General features: G+C 42.7%; 1 protein-coding gene and 1 pseudogene across 2 annotated transcripts in view; both read right to left on the reverse strand.

The window, feature by feature from the left end:
- Positions 1 to 18948, reverse strand: part of LOC123608512 (glutathione S-transferase alpha-4-like) — a 31284-nt gene extending 12336 nt beyond the window's left edge. The window contains exons 1-6 of one of the 2 annotated variants that reach the window (XM_045498531.1): positions 18756 to 18932; positions 16790 to 16841; positions 14092 to 14218; positions 11839 to 11980; positions 6388 to 6519; positions 4866 to 5153 (exon numbers count right to left, since the gene is read on the reverse strand). In XM_045498531.1, the coding sequence (XP_045354487.1) occupies positions 5031 to 5153; positions 6388 to 6519; positions 11839 to 11980; positions 14092 to 14218; positions 16790 to 16841; positions 18756 to 18911 (732 nt within the window). In that variant the 5' untranslated portion in view covers positions 18912 to 18932 and the 3' untranslated portion in view covers positions 4866 to 5030. Of the gene's footprint in view, positions 1 to 4865; positions 5154 to 6387; positions 6520 to 11838; positions 11981 to 14091; positions 14219 to 16789; positions 16842 to 18755 lie in introns of those variants that run through there. The other variant, XM_045498532.1, reaches the window with a different exon arrangement.
- Positions 18949 to 20614: 1666 nt separating this feature from the next.
- On the reverse strand, positions 20615 to 20715 carry LOC123610024 (annotated as a pseudogene).
- Between the last annotated feature and the right edge of the window lie 217 nt (positions 20716 to 20932).

A 20932-nucleotide genomic window follows, 5' to 3' on the forward strand; every position in this document is an offset into this window, starting at 1 on the left:
CTTAACCAACTGTGCCACCCAGGCTCCCCAGGATGATGAAAAATTTTAGATATGGATAATGGTGATGGTTACACAACTATGTAAACGTGTTTAGTGCCACTGAAATGTACACTTAAAAATGGTTAAAATGGTAAATTTTATGTTATGCATATTTTACCACAATAAAACACACCCAGGAGACATATATACAAACCAGAGATACCTGTTACTTTACAAGAAGAAAATTATTGCCCGGAGGATCTGAAGGTTCCTGATAACTGGCCAACACACCCACACCCAGAGCGGGGAAAAGAAGTCTGTAAACGAAGCTCTGGTGAAAGCATAACCCAAGGTAGGAAAGTGGGCTGATGTTGAGAGCCGGTTTGACTCATGACACTATGAACTCAGAGTCCACCACCTGCACTCCCCAGGGCAATTTCCCAACCTTTCACAAACCAGTAGAGAGAAGAAATGGTGGTATTTGTAAGCCCTGGAGGTAAACCACCACATGGCTCCAGCAGCCCCAAGGACTAAGCTGATTAATTCCTGGCTTCCTGCAACCCATCCAGGACACACAGATTGGGAAGCTCTGTGCCCAGGGGGCCCAGAATAGTCATGTTCAAGTGTTGGAACAGTGTGTGAATTCCTGTTCTATGCACACTGCTATATAAAACTAAGTGAATTATAACTCACTTTTGCATTAAATCCTGTTTCCTTGAGGTTACACCTCAGCATCCTTAATTGACTTAGTGTCTGAGGTTTCCTCACAGGACCTTGACATTCTCTTTGCCCAGTGATGTCTGTACTACCTTACTTCATTCACTGTTGAGAGAAGGAGCTACCGACTCGGGTAGGACAGCCTCTCACTGAAAAGGGCAGGTCTGCTGGACCTTTCTGCAGGAAGAGACAGTCACAGGAAGATGACCCAGGATTATTACCTTTGGCATTGGGGGTTCATGCCAGTTCTATCTTGGAGAAGCGAATGGGCTGTGACAGAAAGCAGATTAGGGATGGCCTGGCACTGGAATGGGGGCAGCCTTTGACTGGGACAAAGAAACTTTGTGGAATGGGAGCATTCTATGACTAGAGTGAGGTGATGTTTGCAAGATTATATACGCTAACTAAAACTCATTGAACATTTCATATACAGTATCCTCAGCACTGCTTCCTATTAAAATACAGAAATGTGACATTTGTAAGAACAAAAACAATGGACATTGAGCTGTAAATGTAAGATTTGCCTCCTTCACTGTTTGCTTTACTTCCATAAAAAGCTTTACAAAAATAATAACAAAGAAAGAAAGAAAGAAAGAAAGAAAGAAAGAAAGAAAGAAAGAAAGAAAGAAAGAAAGAAAGAAAGAAAGAAAGAAAGAAAGAAAGAATCGGTTGCCTGGGTGGCTCAGTTGGTTGAGCATCTGACTCTTGATTTTAGCTCAGGTCATGATCTCATGGTCATGGGATCGAGCCTCACTTTGGGCTCCATGATGAGGTTGGAGGCTGCTTAAGATTCTCTCTCTTCCCTCTGTCCCTCTCTCCCACTCACCCACTGTCTCTCTCTAAAATAAAAAAATTAAAAAAATCATCAAGTTCCAGTAGTGTTACAATCTGAAAGAAAGAAGCTTTATCCTTGCAAGGTTTTGGGGAGGGTCCAATAGATACTGGATGGAAAGGGCCATGGGAAAAAAACAAAAACCAGAAAGTACAATTTACTGATTCAGCATTGTAATGGCTACTGAGGGCGAGGCATGGGAACACTGTGTCCAAATCTGCCATTCCTTAAGCAATCAGGAAAGACTATCTCCTACCTCTCCTCAATCTTGCAAAATGAACACCAGGCTCCTGCCAGTCTATTTAAAAGACCATGGATCCATGGTCTGGGCTACAGTTCAGCCACTCATCAGCTTGCGATCTTAAATGAATTTGCCTCCTCTCTGTGGGTCTAATTTTTCCCATCTCTAAAGCTGGAAGGTAATTCCTACTGGTAGCACAACACAGTGGGAGCCTTGTGTATGGGGTAACAGACTTGCTGAACCTCACTTTCCCTCTCTGTAGACTGGGGAGATAGTAAACCTTTGTGGGTGTGTCTGCCCAGCATGTCTCCCCTCTCCTCCTTGCAATACCAGCCCACTCCTTTAAGGAACCTCCTTTGCCTTCTCCCTGTGGTTCCACTGTGGCTGCAGCATCGCCAGCCCCAGGGCCCACCTGGGATGAGGATGAGCCAATCACAGAACCTCGGAAGAACCTAAGACCAACACAGAGTGAAATATGGGCAATCCTGATGGTCTGAAAGTCTCTGGATTCATACTTGTTCTTTCAGATGTATGAGCTAATAAACCTCCTTCTTTGCTTAAAAACTACAACTACACCCTCTGACATGCCCCTGCCCCAAATGAAAAAATCCAAAAACCAAAAAAAAACCCCTTTCTCCCAATTTTACAAGCTAATGGAAACAACCATCTCTGGCTGTGTCTTTTTGCCCTCTGGACCTATCAGAGAAACTCATGCAGCAATCCATGCTGCAAAGTCCAAGCTGGAGTCCAAAGGGAGGATTAATGATCAACATCCAGTTAGGAAGGGTCATTATGGGGTCACTGCCCAGGTCTTAATTCTTTGTATGCTGAGGTCTAAGCAAACAAAGCAAATAGGCTTTAACTGAAATAGGACAGATTCATAGTCACCAAGGAAAGAAATTCTCACCTTTCAGAGTGCTAACCTTTTGCAATGGGCAAAGAAAGATGATTAGAGGGTCTTCATCCCAGAATCTTTTGGAAGAGAAGACCAAGGACCTTTGAAGCCCTATACCTCCCTTTCTATGGGTATACTGAGCTGTCTTCACTTGCCCATCTTTTTCTGTCCAAAGCTACGACTCCCTAGTGATGGAAGAGAAGTGGGGCCTTGAATGTTGTTGACTGCTATAGGCTCTCTGAGGCTCACTTCCTTGGACACCCAGAGTTACCTCTACTAGTTTGGGTAGCTAGGCAGTTGGCCCAAAGAGAGCCCTATAGGGAAGGATGAAGGGATAAAGACTATTACAAGAAAGACAGCAACTTTTATGTATTATAATGAATCATTCTCTGGCACTGGTTGGATGTGCCTTTGTTACTTGCCTTTAGGGTGTGCTCAGAGAATGTGCCGGGTTGGGGTCAGACCTAGGGTTTGTTTTCATAACCCAGGAAGTAGGACCCAGGGCAACACAGGCTTAAGGCTTTGGGAACTCAACCACATGGTGCTTGGTTCTCAAGGGAGACATCAGGGCAGGGAGTCAGGACCCAGGAAGTGCTTGTTTTTAAGAACAATCCAGAGAGGGGAGGATTTTATTTTTCACTGTGTAAGCCTTCTAAACTATTTGAATTATTTACCAAGACCATGTGATTATAACAAAAAGAGATTGGCTTACCATTTGAATCATGAAAAAATAAGTTCTTTTCCTTTCCTTACTTAATTTCTGTCAGGTCAGACTCTTGGCTTTGGCAGAGGTCAGAGGAAAAAGTCATCCCACAGAGAGAAGGGCAGAGTTTCCCTGTGAGAAGTCTTTTCTCCCACTCTGATTCATCATCTGGTAGTGACCATGGCCTTGCCAGAGTGGGGAATGAGACAGGGCAATTAGCTAAATGAGAATCCCCAGGTTGGGATTTGACTACTTTGGGGGCAAGAGCTCAGGTCATACACAGGCTGGGCTGGGGGATGCTGAATGGTCTACATGGTTATAACTCTGTTGACCAATCTGTCATCTGAGTTGGGGAGGTAAAATGGAGAGGTGAGGTACAGTGTAGGGATGGTGAGGTACAGTGTAGGGATGGTGAGGTACAGTGTAGGGATGCCCTGTGGTGCCCTTCAGGTGGCATGAAGTCTGGTGAGCCATTAAGTCATTTCACAAGTAAGGACATGTACCTGGATACATACTCAGAAGCTGATCAAGTGTGTGGCTTGGGCAGGATGGCCCAGCAGCAGTTTAGAGCTGGTAGAGTCATGTACCTCAAAGCATTGACAGAAGCCCTGCTCCAGACCACAGACCACCCATTGGAAAGCACCACCGTGCCTGTAAGATCACCCTGGACAGCTGCTCCATCCCCCACCAAACAGGGCCCTGATGTGGAGCTGAGATCCAAATACCCAACTTGGGAATGCAGTAGATACACTTAAAGCATGTTTATCAAGGACAGGGAATCTTTGGGTCAGTTGGTACAAATATTCATTGGTTACATCTTAATCTTAGTGTTACTTGGAATTGTTTCAGCAAAGCAAAACCCAGACTAAGGAGGCTCTGTTAGGGGAAATAGGGTTGTCTAATTATCCAAGTTCTTTTTGGGGCCACAGAATGATGTTCCCTGGACATTCTCTGTCCCCCATCCTTCCTCTTAGGATTCACTAGCATCAGCCATCATGTCACTCCTGATTTGTCATTTGCCACTTTTTATCTAACCCAAGTACTCAGCGTCGGTGTGGGTGTTGGAGAGATCCTGGCCCCCAAATCTCTCTGTTCACTCTTCCAACAGTGGTCCTGATCTTGGTACAGACAGCGAGAACAGTGCCTTATGTAGGCCGCAGCCCTAAATACACACTGCCTCTTATTTAAAAAAAAACAACATTTTTTAACATTTATTTATTTTTTTAGAGACAGAGTATGAGCGGTAGAGGGGCAGAGAAAGAGGGAGTCACAGATTCAGAAGCAAGCTCTAGGCTCTGAGGTGTCAGCACAGAGCCTGATGCAGGGCTCGAACTCATGAACTGCAAGATCATGACCTGAGCCGAAGTCGGATGCTCAACCAACTGAAACATCCAGGCGCCCCACACTGCCTCCTATTTATTTACACACAACACTGATTTCATAAAGGTTGTACCCATCATCCACAATCGACAAGCTTAAAAAAATTTCACACATCAGAATGGTTTCGTATTGCATTTAATCAGTGTTTGCTGTTCCTAGTAGTATGGTTTTGTTTTTTTCAGACACTCTACTCCTAGAATCTATAGTTTGCTTCAGTTTGCAGCGGCCCGTACTGATCCTGCGACTGGATCATGGCTGTCTGCCACTGTAAGACCTACTTTCATCAGAACTGCAGGATGCCCCTGACTACCTCCACATAGTGGCTATCTGGGGGCGGCTTCCTCGGACTCCCAGGCTGCAGAAACTTCTTAATTGTAGGGATGTTGCTGATTCTTGCTTTAAATGCCTGAAATGAGAACCAGTAAAATGAAAGCCTCCATAGCAGCCACAACCTTTAAGAAAATCATAACTTTGTCATGGGAAGAGAGTGCTTAGGCTGCCAGCTTATGGAGCTCAGCGTGCTGAATCTGAATTAATTCTTAAGGCCTATTTGCTGGATGTTCCTAGGATGGTAATACAATTGCTAGTATGTTTAGCTTGAATAAACTGTTTTGTTAAACAATCATTTGGGTGCACGTGTGGCTCAGTCAGTGTGTCTGACTCTTGATTTCGGCTCAGGTCATGAACCCAGGGTCGTGAGATGGAGCCCCCATGTTGGGCCCCATGCTGGGCATGGAGCCTGCTTAAGATTCTCTCTGTCCCTCTCTCTCTCTCTCTCTGCCCCTCCCCCACTCGCACGCGCGCACGCGCGCGCGCACACTCTCTCTCTCTCTCTCTCTCTCAAAAATTGAAAAAATAAAAAATCATTGTCTCAAAGAGGTTCATATTAAAAACTCTAAAAAATTCATACTCTTTGACCTACTGATTCCTGTTCTAGGAATTTCTTATAAGGGTGAGCAAAGAAATAACATAACGTATGAGCGAAGAAATAATGATAAGAATGTTAGCACAGTGAAAAGTCAGAAATAACCTATATTTCCAAGAACAGAAAACTGGTTATATAAACTATGGTACATCCCTACAAAGTATATAGTTCAGTAATTTAAAATGATATAATATATAAGAAGAAGAGGAAGACCCCTGTATTGACAGGGAAAGAGCTCTAGAATGCACTGTTTAGTTTAAAGAGAAAAAAGGGGAGGGGCAAAAAAAGAGAGGGAGAGAGAGAATCCCAAGCATTAGCAGTTGGCAGCATGGAGCCCGATGTGAGGCTTGATCTCACGAACTGCGAAATCATGATCTGAGCTGAAATCAAGAATCAGATGCCTGGGGCCCCTGGGTGGCTCAGTCAGTTAGGCCTCGGAGTTCAGGCCAGGTCATGATCTCACAGCTCACGAATTTGAGCCCCGCATCAGGCTCTGTGCTGACAGGCCAGAGCCTAGAGCCTGCTTCCGATTCTGTGTCTCCCTCTCTCTCTGCCCCTCCCCTACTCATCCTCTGTCTCTCTCTCAAAAATAAATAAACATTAAAAAAAATTTTTTTAAGCAGTCTTCTTTTAAGATGACCTGGAGATGCATTTTGTTTTAGTCTTTGTTTCTATTCACTTTTTCTTGGGCTTCATGTGGATATTAATACACTACCTTCAGTAGAGGGAAGTCAGAAAGAACAGAAGCATCGAGTTCTTCCACCATTAAAATAGCTTCCAACAGTTGTATGTCTGCCCAACTGAATTTGTTGCCAACGAGAAAATCCTCTCCGTGGTCATTCAAAATCTGCAGAAAGAAAGATGACAAAGAATATCATATAAAAGTAAAGACTATTTTGCCTGGCTAAACACTTATAAAAGCAGGGACTCTTTTGTAAAGATCATATGTACTAAAGACTCTTTTTCTTGATAATCTCCAAGAATGTTAGAAAGGGTCGGATGAAACCAACTCTTAAACACTCTTAAACCTGCTGCAAACTGGCACAATATTGTTGGAAAATTGTCAGTGATGATCAAGATATTTGGGGTAGTAAAGTGTTAGAACGGAGTTCTCTCTTAAAAGCTTAGAGCTGGTTAAGTAAAACTGAACCCACTAGTATAGGGAGACACTAAGGTCATGATTAACTAGAATCTGGCTACTATCCCACAAGTAGAAATAAATCATCAATGGGATATCAGAAGCCCAAACCTGAGCCTTCTTACTATCCAATGAAAAGTGAATAGAAAAATCCCTCAGGTGTAGCTTTGAGTGGCAGATGTACAAAATATGGGTTTAGTCCATAGGTAAGGAACAAAGATAAATTCAGGCACCACATCTCTTCCTGTGATAATGAATAAAAATAAAGTATTAGTATGGATGAATAAAATGACTTGAATCAGTGAATTCTAGAGTATTCCAGCCATGGCAAACATAAAAACAGTTGATGGAATATATCAAATATGCCAAATATATGGAAAATGATTCCTGCAGAAGACAAGCTCACAGACACAAGTTACAAAGCACATGATTTGTACTTGAGATAACTCTTTTATAAGACAGAGGCAGCACACTGACAAAGAAGAATTTTGGGTCACAGAGCCAAATGTAAGAGTGGAGTCTTAATATTTTTTTGTTTAATCTTTATTTTTGAGAGAGAGAGAGAGTGCAAGGGAGGAACAGAGAGAGAGGGAGACCCAGAATCTGAAGCAGGCTTCAGGTTCTGAGCTGTCAGCACAGAGCCCAATGCAGGGCTCAAACTCACGAACCATGAGATCATGACCTGAGCTGAAGTCAGATGTTCAACTGACTGAGCCACCTAGGTGCCTCAAGAGTGGACTCTTTAAGGAGTTAAAAATGCTTAAAATGTTCAAAGAGAAAATGGGGGAGGAAGGCATGTGGAAAAAAAAAGAGCATAAGGGTTTGAAAAAGAAATAAATATTATTAAATGAAAAATATAAATGGTATAAAAATATTCAATAGAGAAATTGAAAAAAATAAGTAATTTGGCATAAAGATCTGAGGAAACCCACAGAAATAAAGATACTGAAAATATGAGAGAGAGGTTAAGAGACATGTAATATAGAAGGAAGCTCCAACCTAAGTCTAAGAGGAGCCCAGAAGGACAGAACAGAGAGAATAGTGAGGAAGCCATTTTCCCTATTATTTGGTGGAGGATTTTCCAGAATCTTTTTAAAAAAAATTTTTTTTTTTTTCAACGTTTATTTATTTTTGGAACAGAGAGACAGAGCATGAACGGGGGAGGGTCAGAGAGAGGGAGACACAGAATCGGAAACAGGCTCCAGGCTCTGAGCCATCAGCCCAGAGCCCGACGCGGGGCTCGAACTCACGGACCGCGAGATCGTGACCTGGCTGAAGTCGGACGCCCAACCGACTGCGCCACCCAGGCGCCCCCAGAATCTTTTTAAAAAGAAGGACATTCTTGTTAACTAACTTGGATTTAAGTAAAATTAAAAAATTAAAAAAGAACAAATCAGGAGACTATAGATGCTGGAGAGGATGTGGAGAAACGGGAACCCTCTTGCACTGTTGGTGGGAATGCAAATTGGTGCAGCCACTCTGGAAAACAGTGTGGAGGTTCCTCAGAAAATTAAAAATAGACCTACCCTATGACCCAGCAATAGCACTGCTAGGAATTTACCCAAGGGATACAGAAGTACTGATGCATAGGGGCACTTGTACCCCAATGTTTATAGCAGCACTCTCAACAATAGCCAAATTATGGAAAGAGCCTAAATGTCCATCAACTGATGAATGGATAAAGAAATTGTGGTTTAGGGGCGCCTGGGTGGCGCAGTCGGGTAAGCGTCCGACTTCAGCCAGGTCACGATCTCGCGATCCGTGAGTTCGAGCCCCGCGTCAGGCTCTGGGCTGATGGCTCAGAGCCTGGAGCCTGCTTCCGATTCTGTGTCTCCCTCTCTCTCTGCCCCTCCCCCATTCATGCTCTGTCTCTCTCTGTCCCAAAAATAAATAAACGTTGAAAAAAAAAAATTAAAAAAAAAAAAAAAAGAAATTGTGGTTTATATACACAATGGAGTACTACGTGGCAATGAGAAAGAATGAAATATGGCCCTTTGTAGCAGCATGGATGGAACTGGAGAGTGTGATGCTAAGTGAAATAAGCCATACAGAGAAAGACAGATACCATATGTTTTCACTCTTATGTGGACCCTGAGAAACTTAACAGAAGACCATGGGGGAGGGGAAGGAAAAAAAAAGTTAGGGAGAGAGCCAAACTATAAGAGACTCTTAAAAACTGAGAACAAACTGAGGGTTGATGGGGGGTGGGAGAGAGGGAAGGGTAGGTGATGGGCATTGAAGAGGGCATTTTTTGGGATGAGCACTGGGTGTTGTATGGAAACCAATTTGACAATAAATTTCATATATTGAAAAAAAAAAGAGAACAAAAAAAAATTTACAAAAAAAAGAGGGAGATTCTTCAGACTGAAAAAAAAAAAGGGAGGAATCAAAGATTGCTGGGACCATGTCAAAAACCAGAAGCAAACCTGATGAAGCTACCACTGTCCAAAAGATAAGATACTTGAGCTTCTATAATCACTTGCATAATTACTGAAACTAATGTAACATTGTGTGTCAACTATACTCAAATTTACTTTATTTATGTATTTTTAAAAATTTATTTATTGAGAGAGAGAGCGCATGTGGGCATGCATGTGCACATGTGCATGCATGGGGGAGGGGCAGAGAGAGGACAGAGGGAATCCCAAGCAGGCTGCCAGCTGTCAGCACAGAGCCTGATATGGGGCTCAATCTCATGAACCACAAGGTCATGACCTGAGCTGAAACCAAGAGTTGGATGCTTAACTGACTGAGCCACTCAGGCACCCCATACTCAAAAAAAAAAAAAAAAAAAAGAAGAAGAAGAAGAAGAAGAAGAACTCTAACATTAATCAAAGCACAGCCAATGTTTAAATTCATGGCAATAAACAGTATCATCATGTTATTTAAAGAACAAAAACAAGAAGGAAAAATCAATAAACTCATTAGTCCCCTTTGAAGATGCTAGGTAACTAACTCATTTTGAAAAGCAGTGAACACAGAGCAAGAATCAAGGATTTATCCTCCTTTCCTAACATAAACCACACCCCAAAGTAACTAAATATATTATGACGGGGAAGATTCATTTTATAGAAAGTATTCCAGCTAATAAATGAAGAGGGGTTAACAGATTTGGGTGTCAGTATTTTGCATTCACCAATAAATCAGTGGGTCTAGGCATTAATCATCAGTCGAATGTAGTTGTAAGAAGAGGGAAAACCAGATAATGTCTGCTTCCTAATGACCTTCACAACATCACCTATGACAGTCTGGCCAAAATCATCACACCTGGACACGATTAGGCTTCTAATTCTAACTTCCAATTGACAGGAATTTTAGAGAATAAAGGAGTATGCTGCATTTAGTAAAATCCAGGCTATGGGAAATTTGACAAGATAAATACAAGAGGAATAGAAGGGGAGAAAAAGGGGTGCCTGAGTGGCTCAGTCAGTTGAGTGTCCAAGTCAACTTGATTTTGGCTCAGGTCCTGATATCGTGGTTCATGAGATCCAGCCCCGAGTTGGGTTCTGTGATGACAGTAGGCAGCCTGCCTGGGATTCTCTTTGTCTCTGCCCCCCTCCCTTGTGCACTCTCTCTCTCAAAATAAATAAATATTTAAAAAATAGAAAAAAAAAAGAGGAAGGGACCTTATAGATTAAAAGAAGCTTATGGGGCGCCTGGGTGGCGCAGTCGGTTAAGCGTCCGACTTCAGCCAGGTCACGATCTCGCGGTCTGTGAGTTCGAGCCCCGCGTCGGGCTCTGGGCTGATGGCTCAGAGCCTGGAGCCTGTTTCCGATTCTGTGTCTCCCTCTCTCTCTGCCCCTCCCCCGTTCGTGCTCTGTCTCTCTCTGTCCCAAAAATAAATAAACGTTGAAAAAAAAAAATTTTTTTTTAAAAAATAAAAGAAGCTTAAAAATGTAATTGACTAATGACAGAGAATGAATTTGAGGATTTTTTGTTTCATTGTTTTCGGGGTTATTTTTTTTTTAATTGAAATACAGTTGACACACAATGTTACATTAGTTTCAGATAAACTTGAGTCTGATCCTGATTTGAACAAATACATTATTTTAAGTGTTTTGAGGAGTACTGGATTAGGCCACACAGATTTCAAAATCTGTAGTATGATAATGTCCATTTAACATTATAACTCAAGTAATCACACTAGTTTTTTTTTTTTTTTTTTTTTTACATGAAAGGCATTTCAACAACACTGTACATTGTTCCAGATAAAGAGGAGCTTGCTTGTCTAGTTCTGAGGTACTGGCAGAATCCTTCATTGTGCTTTAATCAGTAATAAATCATTTTTCCCCAAGACTAAGACTGAGGAGAAATACCACATAATTCTTCTGTCTGACAAGCCTTTATTTATGGAACCCTATGCATACATGGTACCTTACCATTTGTATTTCCAGGACATTCCTAATGATTCACTCCAAAATGACTTCGGAAAAGTTGTAACTTTAAGAGACCTTATCTTTTTACTGAGGCATGATTACCCACCAGTATTACACGTAAAGAAACATCTGACAGGAAATTTAAGGCGAAGATGCCTTGGGCTGATGGCTTTTTAAAAAATCAGAACAGAAATGCTGTACCTTTCATTGCATTTGGCTTATTCCCATTCAGTTTTGTTAGAGCTTCCATAATTACGTAACCCTTATTAAAGTTTTGCTCCAGGTGCAGTAAAGCTCTACTACAGCTTCTGTCTTTTTAACATTTTTAACAGATATTCACGCCTGAAATAGTCTTCTTAGCAACAGGAAGTAAGTCCGGAATGCCTGCATCCTGCAAGTGCAGGTGGGAACTTGCCTTGCCCGCGCTCTGCTTCCCAGTTCTCGTCCGCCCCGCCCCCAGTTCCCCTCTGGCGTGGGAAGGGGTACCCGCCGGCCTCTTGAAGCTGCCAGCCCCTCCCCCTGCTCCCCTAGCAGGACCTGCGCGCGCAGCCGTCGCGGAGCGCGACCCTGCCTCTCGCGAGAGCACCCTGGCACGTCTGGCCCGCGAGGATAAGGCCTCCGTGAGGTCCAAAATGGATTGCTCCCCCCCTACCTTTTCAAAGGCGGGGAAGTAACGGGTTTTAGCTTTCTTCACGATTAAAGTAAGATTCTCCTCTTTTTCCTCGGGGGGTTTGAACGCAGCCTGCGCGGTCATCATCATGAGGTCCAGGGTGCCGTCAGCGTACATGTTGATCCTGACAAAACAGCGTGTTGACTCTCATTCCGACGCGACCCTTTCAGTATGGGATTCCCTAATTCGCCACAGTGGTGGTGCAGATAAATATTGGGGCAAATGACTTTTCATGCCCCCTCCCTTAAGATTCCATGCTCAGGAATGATTTCTGCCAACAGAGCCATCCTAGTGACCAGGGTATACTAGCATCTCTGGAAATGTTTATTGAATGAAGGGATGTGTGAAAAAAATTAATAAGTGCCTCTAAGTTGATATCTGCCATAAATAAATAGATTATTGTGGTTTTAAAAACCCAGCTGAATGAAGTTTACCAGAAGTGCGAAACTATTAGCACCAGAACCTCTTTAGTTGTTTTGGAAAGATGCATAATTTAGCAGGTCTTCCCCTGACCTGGCAACTGAGAAGGAAACGTTTGCTTTCCTAGTCAGATCAGACAAATACCTTGATTCATTCTCTAAAATTTTCCCTTGCATTGACAAACGCAAAAAAAAAAAAAAAAAAGTTAAAAAAACAACAAAAAAACTAAGAATGGTAGATATATGACCATCATTTATTAGACTATTGGTGCAGTTATGCTGTGCAAGTTCTCTCTACAACCAGTTTGCAACCATTAAGGGTTGTGTGTCTGTGTATCCCCCACTATATGCTAACTGCCCAACAGATTTGGTTTAGTGATCATCTCTTTCTATTTTCAACATATATAAAAGCATAATTTGTTGTCTATCTGAATTACAAATCGTTTTTCTTACATGTTCGATTGTCATCTAGCCTGTCACCTTTAATTGTAAAAAACAAACACATGCATCAAAACAGTGAGAAACAGATGGCTTTTGCATAGTATTACTCATTTACATTGTTACAAAAGGATGCTTTTCATACACTGTTTGAAATTGCTACTCTTCCCATAAACCTTTGGGACTGCAAGTTAGGATGACTAAATTCATTTTAAAGGTGGATCTAAAGAAGAGTTGGGTGCGCTGCTTCTGGTTATGGACTTTTTCATTCCTATGTTATACTCTCTCTCCTTCTTCTGAACGATTGAACTTAGGCCTTTGTCCTACCATGTCTTCTATGTATATGTATGGACCACCCTATAGTGTTCATGCTTGTGGGGATAAGATTTCAAGGACCACTGAAATGGCCCTTTGACCCCAAATACAGATAAAACCTTTATAGTTATAAGTCTTTGTTTTGTCTGTAGTTTACTTATCTCATGTGAAGCTGAACTATGTATTCCTGGGAGTAATAATCCAGCCATCCTCAGCCAAGCCTAGCACAGTGCCCAGCATGGAGTAGATGCTTGTGGTATATATGTGCAAAACAATGGACACAAAACTTCACCGTTCAGTAATTGTGATAAAACTTGACAGTCCCTTCCATCATTAGTTGTGGTCTGTTTTCTGGAATGACTTCATGACTTGCTTTGACAAATAGAATGAGGTGGAACTGATGACCAGTTCTGAGCCTAGAACTTAAGAAGCTTTGTACGCTTTTACTCTCTCTTAGAACCCTCCCTAGCTGCTCCAAGAACAAGCTTGGCATGAGAGAATGAGAGACACATGGCCCATTTACCCCTCAGTGGACAGTCAACACCCCAAACCAGAGCCCCCTGACTGACTACTGGTTGACTACAGACATAATGAGTAAGTCCAGCCAAGAGGAGTCAAGCCTGGCCCAGATATGCCAATGCCCACGTGACATATAGACTGATGAGGAAGAATAAATGCCTACTGATTTAAGTCACTGTGGTATGTTTTACAACAGTATTTGTGGCAATAGATCATTGATACAATGCTCAGTGTTTGCTGAATCAGTCATTTCCACCTTACATAGAATGAAGTTTACTAGGTCATTTTATGAGAACCTATTTTGTGAGGAGTGGGGAGAGGATACGAATGTTGAATGCAGACCACCATGAGCAGTAAAAGGGGAAACCTGGAGTATTCAGAGTTATGCACAGCACATGTGGGTATAGCAAGAACATCTCCCCTTTGTTCCCCTTGCCTTCTCCTCCTAGCCCAGGCAGAAAGTCTACATCTGAACTGAATTTCAGCTGGTGCAAAACTACAGAGCTTGGATAAGAGTCAAGTACAGACATGAACACTGTGGTACCTGACTGTCTCCTTCGGGTCCTTCCCATACAAGTCGTACTTGGCAGCAAGGTAGCTGAGGATGGCTCTAGTCTGTGTCAGCACCATTCCATCAGCCATAGGCACTTGGCCAAATAGCAGGCGTCCATCTATGGATTGAGCAAAGAGAGGTTAGGGTACTCGCCTTCCATGGTTGTGGTAAGCCTGCAGGAGGGTCCCTTCTAATTTTGTTGAGTAGTTTTTAGTTTTCATCCAAAGTGGTGAGCTGACGATGCCAGTTGTTGAGGAAATTCCTACCACTTGCTTTATGGAAAATCTGAGACTCGCTTGATGGTTTCATGCATTTTTGTACATTGGTTAATCACGACTATTTAAGACACTATACATTTACTATGACTGTATTATAATATAAATACTATGAAAATCATCTCATGGAGATGGATTGTTAAAAATACCCACTCCCCAGATAATTCTGATTCAGGGCTGGAGGCTGGGAGCCTGAATTCTTTGAAAAGCACATCAGGTATCACTCCAGGTCTACACAGCAGCAGGACGGATGTGACAACAAGAACCCAGGAAGACTGGGTCCAAATGCCAGCTTTAGCCCTCCCCAGACATGTGTTTTTAAACAAATGACTTACCTGAGTTTCAGCTTCCTTTTCTCTAAAACAGTAATAATACCTATCAAGCAGGATTTTTGAAAAGATTAAATGAGATAGCTTTAAAAAAGCACTGAATACTGTCAATAATCAGTGTTCAGTAAAATTAAATTTTCTTCATTGTGAGTGACTGCCTATAAAAGTAATGCATTTAAAGGTGTACTATAATTAGTACTCTTTTCATAGGATAGGGTCTTGAAGAAATACATAGCCTTTAAATTTCCTTTACTACCTGCACATTGCCGAGAGCAAGGAACTTTATCTAGAATAGGAACCAGACTTCACTAGTGCATTGGCAAAGGCCATAATGAATTTCCCTAGTTTCCAATATTGTTGCTGCTTGCTTTAATGAGAGACAGTAGAAGATGGTGGAGAGAAAACCACCACAGGAACTTTTCAGGGAGCCAGTGTCCCTATTTAGTTGGATGATTCAGGCAAGTCTCTGTCTTCCCTAAACCTATTTTCTGATCTGTAGCAGTATTGTCTTGCCCATTGTCTTGCCATTCCTCCCTTGAGCAGGAATAAAATCATGCTTGTGACCATGCCTTGGAAATATTAGTACAATTATTAATGGAGAGACTGAAAAATCTCCAATTCCTAAAGATAGTGCTACATTTGTCTAACACTGAATGATCATCCAAACTGGTCTCTGTGCTACTGCTTTTAAGGATGCAGAAGTCCATTAAAAATGATCCATGCTTCTAGGAACTGATGATCTTCTTCAGAAGGATTTTTAAAAATCTAGGATCAACAGTGCAGGGAAGGATCTTTGCAATCATTTAGTTCATTCATATTATAGACTATGGCACTATGGAGGCCAAGAGGGCAAATGTGACTTGCTCACACTCATAGGAGACAGCTAAATCAACAGAGGTAGGTCTCCCGACTCTCTGCCGAGGGCCCTCTCTGCTGTCCTTTTCTGCCTCTTATTCACTAATAATAGTAATGCCCAGGAGGGTGTCAGAAGCACAAGAGTAGGATCACAGACTCAGAGAGGAATGGAGGATCTCCCAGGCTGTTAGGGAGGACTTCCTGCCAGAATGATCATGGAAGAGTTTCTGAAGATACATTTCATTTACTTATTCAATACATATGTATTTACTCCCTACTACGTACCAGTGACTGGCCTTGTTTGGGGTGGAGTAGGGCAGAAATAACGAGGAAGAGGAGGTTCAGGGATTTATTAAAGTTTCTGGACAAGAACTGGGGAGGGGTTAGCAGGCCTTCCCCATTTAATGAGATCTACTGGCATCCTGCATCTGTGACCACAGAGATTATTTTTATTTTATGGTAAGGAGAAAGGACGCAGAGAAGTTAAAGGCCTTCTGCAGTCATACAGTTTGTAAATGGTAGGTCTGCTGATTACTAGTTGAACATTTTTCCAAAAAATAATTTGTGTTCGTTTCATGACTGTTTATCAGCAATAATGGGAACATCCAGGTTTCCTTAGATAAGGAAAATAACTTTGTGGCAGTTAGAAGTTTAAGAAGCTCTGTGAAAGTACTAGTCTTTTGTCTTGGTGTGAAAAACTTTTCTAGGGCATTGTAAGGATGAAGGACTTCTTCCAAATGTAATGAAATTTTGATCTTTTCTATAGTCTTGGTTCTATAATTGTAACCTCATAAAAAATGGTGTCTGTTAACCTGCTGAAACCATTAAGAGGCAGTGGATATGAGCCATGAGAACTAAAGAATATCTTTGGCCAAATTCCTCTTCCCTTTTACTCCCTCCCCTCCAACCCACTGGATCAGTATTTAAGAATTCTAAAAGGATTCTTTAGTGGGGTGGGGAGTATTGAACCAATTAGCTCAGTTAGCCCATGCTATCATATCTAATTGAGGTCAGGGTCATAGTCTGCTTGATAAGCTTTTATGAAGTCTAAGGAGAAATGCAGATGATACATTTAGCTCTATGACAGGGATACGGTGAGCATTCAATCAGTGTTAGCAGTCCTTGTCCTCATAGTTGTCACTGTAGAGTTTTGTGTTCCTGTATTGAAATGAGTATTTCCAGAAACAATTTTTTTTCTAGTAAGATAGCATTGGATAAACCTAGGCTCACCCTTCTGCAACTTCTCATATTGTTCTGTTGTTTCAATAAATTCTTCTTCAAACTAGATAAAACAAACATTGTTATAACTTTAATGTCCTCAGAGAGAGAGAGAGAGAGAGAGAGAGAGAGAGAGAGGGAGAAATGTTCACAGTATAAAATGTCCAATGGCTTCCTGAATGAAAATTTTATTTTTATTTACTTTTTTTAAGATTTTATTTTTTTTTTCAACGTTTATTTATTTTTGGGACAGAGAGAGACAGAGCATGAATGGGGGAGGGGCAGAGAGAGAGGGAGACACAGAATCGGAAACAGGCTCCAGGCTCTGAGCCATCAGCCCAGAGCCCGATGCGGGGCTCGAACTTCCGGACCGCGAGATCGTGACCTGGCTGAAGTCGGACGCTTAACCGACTGCGCCACCCAGGCGTCCCAAGATTTTATTATTTTTTTTTAATTTTAATGTTTATTTATTTTTGAGAGAGAGAGAGAGCATGAGCAGGGGAGGGGCAGAAGGAGGGAGATACAGGGTCTGAAGCAGGCTCTAGGCTTTGAACTGTCAGCACAGAGCCCAATGCAGGGCTCAAACTCACGAATTGTGAGATCATGACCTGAGCTGAAGTAGGATGCTTAACCGACTGAGCCACCCAGGCACCCCAAGATTTCATTTTTAAGTAGGGGTGCCTGGGTGCCTCAGGTCATGATCTCACAGTTCATGTGTTGGAGCCCCAAGTCAGGCTTTGCACTGACAGCTCAGCCTTTGGCTCCCTCTTTCTCTGCCCCTCCCCTGCTTGTGGTAGTGCTCTCTCTCTCTCTCTCTCTCTCAAATAAATAAACAACAACAGCAACAAAGATTTTATTTTTTAGTATTCTCTACACCCAATGTGGGGCTCAAACTTACAACCCCAAGATCAAGAATCAGAAGCTCCACTGACTAAGCCAGCCAGGTGCCCACTGAATGAAAATTTTAAAAGGAACCACAAAGTTACCAATTTAGACACAGCTGAAAATTCTGCCAGCATGTGTGTGTAGGGGGCATGGGACTGGCATCCCTTTGGGGGTTTTGTCTACTTAACAGGATTTCCCAGCCCCGTTCATATTATTTCCTTTTCTTCACATTAGCTCTTTTTTCTCTCCAAATTCTTGTCCTTTTCTCTAACCTCCCCCAATAATTTCCCTTCTCCTATTCCTGTCTTTCCCTTTTTCTCTCTCTTCTGTGCCATTCTCCCTCTGTATCAGGTCAAATTAAATTTCTCTTCGATACTTGTACATTCAATGAAAGGGATCTGAAGATTATTACTCAGGTGGGGTTATCATCATTTACTGATGGAATCTCTGAAGCTTCAGTGGGAAAGAGTGACTTTTTGTCCCTAAGACTTGAGATGGGGGTAGGATAAGGTGAACAAAACAAAGAAGGTCATGCATGAGTCCTTGTTTTAAAGAAGATGGCATTCAAAGAGGGAAAAGGAAGTCTACACCTGCATGAAACCAAACAGTTTCAAAGCACTTGTGAAAATCTATGGAAAAGTCAGTGGTTAAGGAATTCAGAATTAAGGACAGATCCAAGTGGGGCAGACTTTTCTGGGCTCAAGAGGAGACCAGACTGCAGCTGGAGGTAAGGTTTCAGTGGATAGCCATGGGTAGAACATGGTGCCAGGCCAAAGCTGGAAAGACCCCAGGAAATCAGTTCGTTCCAGTGAAAACAATGATGCAGATGAGGGTCTCCTCTCTCTCCTTTGTCTTATGAGTCATAATGATCTCCTGCCCCTACAAAGTTTCCAGAACACCTCCTTACACTTCCACCCTCCCAACCCTGCTTAAACAGAGGACTATGATCCCTCCCTCACCTCTTACAAAGGAAGACAGATGGAAAGGGAAAGAGTGGATCCATCTCTAAAGACCACCCTGAATTATGAAGTGGGGAAGAGGACCACTCCATCCCCCAAATTACCCTCCTTCCTTTTCCCAGGAAGGAACCAACCTCCACTCCAGCTGTAGCCAGCAGCCAGCAGATCGACTCCATCCTGCCCCTGCCACGAAAGTAGCAGAGCTTGGGCTTGGTTGTCATGACTCCTGGCTCAGGGTTTTCTGAAGGGCAAAATAAGAAAAGTAAGAAAAGCAAGAAAACAATGATCATAGAAGCAGGATTGTGGTTACCTCCAAGGAGGAGATGAGGGTTGTGATGGTGGGGGGTGAATGAGGGTGAGTCTGGAATGCTATTAATATTCTGTTTCTTTTTTTTTTTTTTAATTTTTGTAATGCTTACTTGTTTTTGAGAGAGAGAGAGAGAGAGAGCAGGGGAGGGGCAGAGAGAGAGGGAGACAGAATCTGAAACAGGCTCCAGGCTCTGAGCTGTCAGCACAGAGCCCGATGCAGGGCTCGAACTCACGAATTGTGAGATCACGACCTGAGCCAAAGTTGGACGCTTAACCAACTGAACCACCCAGGTGCCCCAATATTCTGTTTCTTAAACAGAATTAATAATCGGTCTTTATAATTAGTCTTTAAACTGCACATAAATGCACTCTCCTGTATGTATGCTCTATCTCACAATTTAAGAAAAAAGAACAAACTATACTTATCAAAGTATCAAGGTATCCATAGATTTGAGAGACTGTCTCTGGTATTTTGAGAAAGGATCCAGGTGTTAATATGATGGTTTCATGAACAACCTTGCAAAAGAAAATCTTTTCTTTTTTTTTTTTTTTTTAATTTTTTTTTTCAACGTTTATTTATTTTTGGGACAGAGAGAGACAGAGCATGAACGGGGGAGGGGCAGAGAGAGAGAGAGAGAGAGAGAGAGAGAGACACAGAATCAGAAACAGGCTCCAGGCTCTGAGCCATCAGCCCAGAGCCTGACGCGGGGCTCGAACTCACGGACCGCGAGATCGTGACCTGGCTGAAGTCGGACGCCCAACCGACTGCGCCACCCAGGCGCCCCAAGAAAATCTTTTCTAACAGTGGCAAGGAGCTGGGCCGTTTTGGACTGAGTTGTTCTGTGGGAGTTGGGCCACTCTTTCATTTCTGTCACAAGGCTTTTCTGAGTGTTGGGACAGGCACAGATGTATGCCTAGTCAGGACCAGGATTCTAGTCCTTGCGTGACCACCAGGGAGCCGGGCAACCTTAGGCCCAGTTCAGTAGGTCTGTCCACCTGCATGTCCTCATCTGTAACTGGGAAGGATTACACTAGGTGACCTGCAGCCTTTTCAAGAAAAGTATCGTGATAGCGCAGGCATATGTGATAGCACTTTCTACCTCACTGCTGCAAGGGCCACAGTGGCTATTATGCTAGTGACCTCTGCCTGTCGCACAGGATTATTGAACGTGCTTTGAGAATGTTAACACTCTATACCACTCAGAGAACTGCCTGGTCTCCTTCTCCCACATCTGCCTCTCTGACCCCATAGGTAACAATGCATGCTCCAAGGAAACAACAAAAAAAGCCAAACTACTGGCACAGTGCTCATGGTGCTGTGGCTGGGAGGGTGCTCAGATGACCTGGACAGAGAGACCGACCTCAGCTTCCCAAGGCAGCCCTCACCATAGTCCTCTGCCCACCAACCCCCAGACTGCCAAACAGCATGTCCTAGCCAGGATTCCACTCAAGGACGCTGCCTGTGCTAAGAAAATTCACAAGAAAGTAAAAAAAATCAGAACATCAGCAGCTCGGTTCATGATGAAGAATTTGGCTGTTAATACCCTATATCCTATGACAACAAAGTCACTCAGGTTCACAAAACCTTGCAGGTGTTTTGAGGCCGTGTTGCCCTCAATCATTCTATTTTCCTCTACGTTGGATTTACAGTTTAACTCTTGGAAAAGCTGAATCCCTTTCTTTTTGTAATATGGAGCGTTTCACAAATTTGCATGTCATGCTTGCACAGGGACCATGCTGATCCCTGTATTCTTCCAATTTTAGCATATGTGCTGCCAAAGCCACACCAATTCTTTTCTTGTTGTGGTCTTGTCACCTCTTGGGCACTGCCCATGTTGGGTTGCTTTTAAGACTCATTTCTTTTAAGTTGCCTCTTTAGCTATTGAGTATTGAAAGTGTCAGGAGCTTCCTAAAAACCCACTTCTTTATTGTCTTGGGAAACACAGTGATTAAAAAGGCACCCGAATTCCCTGATTAGAGAAACATGTTCGGGTCTAGTAAC

This window comes from Leopardus geoffroyi, chromosome B2 (genome assembly GCF_018350155.1).
Source record: "Leopardus geoffroyi isolate Oge1 chromosome B2, O.geoffroyi_Oge1_pat1.0, whole genome shotgun sequence".
Taxonomy (NCBI): domain Eukaryota; kingdom Metazoa; phylum Chordata; class Mammalia; order Carnivora; family Felidae; genus Leopardus; species Leopardus geoffroyi.